The sequence below is a fragment of the Notothenia coriiceps genome, unplaced genomic scaffold (genome assembly GCF_000735185.1).
Source record: "Notothenia coriiceps isolate Sejong01 unplaced genomic scaffold, NC01 NC01_scaffold00030961, whole genome shotgun sequence".
Classification (NCBI taxonomy): Eukaryota; Metazoa; Chordata; class Actinopteri; order Perciformes; family Nototheniidae; genus Notothenia; species Notothenia coriiceps.
Window position 1 is genome coordinate 1 of NW_011363662.1, and position 6,545 is coordinate 6,545.

Below are 6,545 nucleotides of genomic sequence, written 5' to 3' on the forward strand. Positions count from 1 at the left end.
ACACACACACACACAACACACACACACACACACACACACAATGCTCTTCAAAGATGGGTTCAAATTCGGTTTTTATTCAGCCAACACTGCAACTTGTAATCATACAGTAATTTCATTTGTGTTACTTGAAAATGGTAGGAGGTACAGTAGGAAAATGTTCAAGTACACAATGAATCCAGAACGACTACAAAAATAAACACGGAAAAGAAAGCCACCATTGGTTACCGAGTTGATTGATAATGCAGTATTTGAAGCCGATCACGCTTAAAATCAATACCTTCAGGTCAACCCGTGTGAAGATGACCTGTAATGGAGGTTAACCTGAACTTTGTTGGACACCCATTGCTGCATCAATAAATAATTAAGTAATAAATCAATCAATTATTAGATTAATAAATAGTTACGCATGATTGTAACACTCTAATATACAGTATGATTCAAGGTTTATCTGTGATTACTTGCACTATTTACAACAGAACAATATATACACACACACACTGCGTGCATGCAGGTCACACACACACACACACACCACCTTGTACAAACACATACACACTTAATGAGAGACTAGAGGGACATCTTTCCCACCTCAGTTCTGCCAATGTTTTACAGGTCAACCCTCACATCAACAGTTATTCTTCAGTATTTCCACATCAACAATTATTAGGTGTTCTCATTTCTCATACTAGTGCATGGAAAAGACTACGGCTGGCTGTTCCAATAAATGACATGAAAGGAAGTATGCAGTTTCACCCATATTTTGTGTGTGTTCCTATTTATACATTACATTTAAGTCATGGCTATCATTAGTTGATCATGTGTAGATTGCAGGGGTAGGCAAGTCGGCATTCACACACTGGGGGCGTTTTTGTTTAAGTGTTGTTTTAAACTATTGGTTTTTGTCATAACTATTTTCACACAGAAGGCCAATAAAAAAGCAATGTAATTATTTTTCTGATCCCTCAACCTATCCTTACCCCTCAATATTTCTGAGCTTTTGCACCCAGAAATACATCCAACTACATTGGGCAGTCCATGTTGAGTTGCACCTATTAATAACAACTATAACAGCAACACATAAGCTCGGTTGACTGAACCAAAAGTGTAAACTTGTTTTCTCCTATCATGGTAGCGCATACCTGATCCAGTCCTTTTGTTCTTACCTTTCATAATAAAAGCCCTAGAAAGTACTGTACAATATTAGCAGGCTAGTATTTCACATTTCAGCTATTGTCAATGTGTCAAACCCCCCAGTGTGTGGAGGCCTTAAAGGAGGAGCTGTTGGGTTAATGTAAGGGTCACACAAGTGGTATGCATGTTTTAGAGTTGTATTCTTTTAACTACTGGTCATTTTCCAAAAGCATACCAAAAGGGTTAATAATGTTTCCCTAATTCCAGTCTGCCTGATATTTCACTCCACCCGTCCCTGAAAGGAATGCTATATTTAAGTTATGACAAAAATCCTGATAGAAAATTCCCCACAGGAGGGAAATTGTAGCTCATGGCAGCCTGTTGCATGCACGGGAAAGCAAATTAAAATCCTTGAGCTACATTTTGGAAAATGGTTGCTACACATATGCATTCAACTTCATTGAATACAGTGCTTGACAGGAAAGAGGTACATTTTTCAGAACAGGAATGGATTGTTGTTTTTGTGCACCGTCTCACCCGATCCACTGCCTGAGAGCAACTGTGGCTGGAAGGGGGCTCCCCCCCCTTGAGTGGATCCTCCCATGTTAGCATTGCCTGTTAGGCGAATCCCTCCAAAGACACTGGACTGACCCATTCCTGTTCCCAATAAGAGGGGGTCTGCCAATGGATTCCCCAGAGGTCCAGACTGCACCACACCTCTAAAGAGGGGGTTCATGTTAAGCTCCATGCGTGGACTCCCTCCGACAGAAGGTGATTTTACCATTCCAGTTCCTGAACACAGAGGAGCCACCTGAGCTTTTTGAAGCATATTTAAGCCAGGATGAGACACTCCCATGGTATGTGATGGTGGCCGAAATAAGGGAGTTTCCCTGGCAGGATAAGCGGCTTCAAAATTTGGAGTAGGTGCGACAAAGGACGGAGCAAAGGAGGGACCGAAGGGACTGCAGTATGGGGTTGATGTTTCAGGAAGGGACAGTCCAGCAACAGCCCCTGATCTGACCACAGGGCCGGATGTCATGCCCCTGGCTTTGAAAGCGCCTGTGAAATAAGTAGGAGTAATAGGAGGATGGAGAAATGGGGGAGGGATATATAGTTTGAAGTATTCCAGCAAAGAAATGCACCAGAGCAGAGAGAGGGGTGAGAAGAGTTAAATATCTGCTGGTTTAAATACACTAGTCTATATACTGTACTCCAAAAGGTCACACACACACACACACACACACACACACACACACACACACACACACACACACACACACACACACACACACACACACACACACACACACACACACACACACACCATTACAAATTATACAGTGACACCACAGGGTAGGGGGTTGGTTGGTCCAAAACACATTTTCATACAAACCTATTGATAAATATGTATTTGTCGCTCATACTGTCCCCCACCCCTCTCTCAGTCTCCCTCTCTGAACTGCAGCTGAAGAGTAGTGGAATACATTTGAAACATCACAGAGGAATTACGGATTTTTATCATCTCAGTGGTTTTTCAGTCTTTGGGGTTGACCATGCATCCATTAGAATCAAGCGCACCACAGATAATTCCACATGAAGCCTTCGTCAAAGATGTTGATTTTCACCCATTCTGAAGCATTTTTTCTGTCCTTACCGATGACTTGTGTTTGGGTGACGAGCGTGTTGACGAAGGGGCTCTGGTTGGGTTTAGGGTTAGAAGAAAATAGATCGTCCAAGTCAACAAGCGACGCCCCTGCAGAGCCCAGAAACGAAGCAGTCTTTTTATACGAGTTCTCTTCCAGCGCTGTTCGATTTCCTGCAATACAATAAAGGTCCAATTCTACTCTAAAAGGTGTTTTCTTTTGGTCAGGGAGGAAGAGAAAGCAAAGCGGGAAAGAGAAGTTAAATTGATTAAGGTTGTTAGCGAACTGCTGAAAGATGGAGAGATGGAAGGTGAAATGGAGGACAACAGTCACATGCAAATGACCATAAGGTGTACACAAGAAAAGCGTATTCATACATGAAGGTAAAAAAGTTACGTTGTTAGAATCACCATTCTCAGTCAAGCACTAAGCCAGTTGGCATAGAATTTGCTCGATTGAAATCAAACATACATTTTAGCAGACTACGCAGCAGAAAGATTATGTTGATTTAATCAGAGGGGAGGGTTTTAATTGCTGAGTACAAAGAAACCAATGAGGTTTTAGTCTCATGAATAATGGAAGAATCATAGGAATAAATGTTCTGCAGACTCAGAGTGTAAAGAGTGTTGTACCTGTCCCGTTAGATGCGTTGCTCGGTGCACCCCAAGGATCGCTTTTTTTAGAAGCTCCGTCTCCAAAGGGGTCACTAGGTGTGGAGGAGTCCATGGGGGGAGCGGGTGATCCCCACGCATCATCTGTGCTTATTGTAGCTGCAGCTGAACAAAGAAATAGAGGAAAAAGCCAAGCATTTTAGTCTATTGGCTTTTTCATCCAATTGGAAATGGCCAAAATGTCATCATGTTAACTTGGAAAGCAACTTCAGTTACCTTACAAGTTGCATCTAGGGGTAATCTTTGAAATACATATTTGCTGTTCTCACCTGGGGCTCCCCAAGGGTCATCGTCCAGTTTGGATGCATCTCCAAATGCATAGGAATCCTCAATTGGTGAGGAGGCGCTTGTTCCGTCATCCCAGGGATCTCCGCCTTTTGTTTCCTTTGGAGCAGATGGCGCCCCCCATGGATCAGCCTTGCTGGAGGGTGGGGAGGTAGCAGGGGCTCCCCACGCATCTGCACTCTCTTTGGGCGAGCTCAATGGAGGGTCATTGAAGGGATCTGAGGCATCATCTTTTGGTGGAGTGGATGGCACTCTGAATGAGTCCTCTTTAGGGGGTGTCGTTGGTGCACCGAAAGGGTCCTCTTTGGCTGGTTCGGATGGTGCAGAGAAAGGATCCTCTTTGGGTGGTGTTGTTGGAGAAGCAAATGGATCCTCTTTTGAAGGTTTGGACGGGGAAGAGAAAGGATCTTCTATAGGTGATGTCGTGGAGGCAGTAAATGGGTCACCTTTAGATGATGCTGGTGCAGAAAATGGGTCTTCTTTAGGGGGTGTTGATGCTGGTGCAGTGAAGGGATCATCCTTTGGAGCATTGAATGGATCATCTTTCGGAGCATTAAATGGATCATCTTTCGGAGCATTAAATGGATCATCTTTCGGAGCATTGAATGGATCATTTTTCAGAGCATTAAAAGGATCATCCTTTGGAGCAGTGAATGGATCCTTTTTCGGAGCATTGAATGGATCCTTTTTCGGAGCATTGAATGGATCCTTTTTCGGAGCATTGAATGGATCATCTTTCAGAGCATTAAATGGATCATCCTTTGGAGCAGTGAATGGATCCTCTTTCGGAGCATTGAATGGATGATCTTTCAGAGCATTAAATGGATCATCCTTTGGAGCAGTGAATGGATCATCTTTCGCAGCATTGAATGGATCCTCTTTCGGAGCACTGAATGGATGATCCTTTGGAGCATTGAATGAATTATCTTTTGGAGCATTGAATGGATCCTCTTTCGGAGCGTTAAATGGATCCTCTTTCGGAGCATTGAATGAATGATCTTTTAGAGCATTGAATGGATCATCTTTCGGAGCGTTAAATGGATCAACCTTTGCACTGTTGAAGGGATCTACTTTTGGGGTATCTTTTGGAGCAGTAAATGGATCTCCCTTATCCTTGCTTGCATTGAAGGGGTCTGAACTATCTTTTGGTGCGTTGAACGGGTCATCATTCAACGCATTAAATGGATCTGGTTCATCTTTTGGAGCCACAAAAGGATCTTCTCCCTTCTTTGGCACATCAAATGAATCTTCATTGGTTTTTGGTGCTGAAAACTGATCTTCATCAGTTTTTGCCCCCCATGGATCTGTGGTGTTTTTAGGTTCGTTGGAGGCTCCCCATAGGTCTGGTTCTACCTCCTTTTCCTTCTCCTCCTCTTTCTCCTCTGATTTCTCTCCTCCCCAAGTAGCTCCTTGAGCATCATTGCCTTTGCCGGCATCCTCCCATTTCAGCTCATCTTCACTCATCTTGCCCTGGGATATAACAATTGAAAAAATAAGAGAAGTAAAAGTTAAACTATTACAAATAGCTTCATCAGTGGTATGTCTAAATAAGTCCAATTGACAGAAAATATTGAACTTGTTTTTTTAAGAAGAGTAATTAACTGCAATGGGTATATGTTTGTAAAAAACGCTTTATTCGGATTTCAAATGCTCCATTGCTCAACTGATTCTTGCCTTCAAAAACTGTGTTATAGAATGTTGAGACCTTGTCAAAGGGATGTACATACAATGTTTTAGGATATGCTTTGTAGTATTGTTATATCTGACCGCATTATATTGCACTGGTGTAGTATTTAAGTGTGTGTACTTGCTGCACCAGAGTATTCTACTAGCTTAACGCTTACCCTCCTCTCCATGTCTTTCTTCTCAGCTTCCTGTTTAATACGCTCCTCTTTGCGAGCAGCAAAGGAAGCAGTCAAGTCAGCCACAGAGGGTATGTTGTCTAAAGATGGAAGCCCAGAGGTCCCGGCAACGTAGCATGGCTTGTAGTTGGGATCCTTGACTACGGCCACTGATGAGGCTGGTTGCAAGGGATGGAGAAAAGGTTGAATACAATTTGTGTTACATACCAGTGTTTCCCCTATATACAAATAGTGAGCGCCGCTGCTAGGGGGCGCCAGCCAGGTACCCAAAAAAAATAAATAAAAAAATATTGTTTTACTTTTTTTTTTTTTCTTAAAATAATAAGTGGCGACCCTTTTTCATTTTTGATTGTTTGTTATGTAGATTTGTAGTATTTGTGTTACTGGCATAGGGCGCCAGATCTGGTGGGCACTGCGCTGGTAGCTCTGGGAGGGAAAAAACATTTTTGACCGTTGCCGCTCATCCAAATGTTCGGCCTAAGATATATAAGATATGAATGAACAACAAAAATAAAATAAGCTACATTTATTTGTTATTGGCTATGGTAGGTTATTGGTTATGTTCACATACTTATTTGATTATTAAAATGTAAACCAATCTTTTTCATATGGGCGTTTTAGAGTTGTACCCCCTAGATCAGGGGCCGTATTCACAAAGGATTTTAGGGCTAAAAGTAGCTCCTAACTGGCGAATTTAGGAGAAACTCCTAAGCATAATGGGCGTGTCAGTCTTAAATTTAGGACTCCTAATTGTATTCACTAAGAGCAATTCACAAAGTATTTTAGGCCTAAAAGTAGCACCTAAGTCTGGGAGAGCTTAAAAGTCCTCGAGAGGACTCCTAACTCAGTAAGACCTATTCACAAAGAATCTGAAAATGGCTGAGAGACGAAATGTTTTGGAGACAATGGAAGATTGTGAATTGATCAAGAGATATAGGCTAAATCGTGAGGGT

The 6,545-nt window shown here is 42.3% G+C and overlaps 1 protein-coding gene across 1 annotated transcript; it reads right to left on the reverse strand.

Annotated features, from left to right (window-relative positions):
* Positions 1 to 686: 686 nt before the first annotated feature.
* LOC104959749 (proteoglycan 4-like) lies at positions 687 to 5,750 on the reverse strand (the record flags this gene model as incomplete). The annotated part of the gene is made up of 5 exons (XM_010787643.1): positions 687 to 2,190; positions 2,786 to 2,947; positions 3,407 to 3,550; positions 3,715 to 5,200; positions 5,575 to 5,750. Coding segments are annotated over 5 exons (2,531 nt in total), but the record flags the coding sequence as incomplete, so codon positions are not given.
* Positions 5,751 to 6,545: the final 795 nt, after the last annotated feature.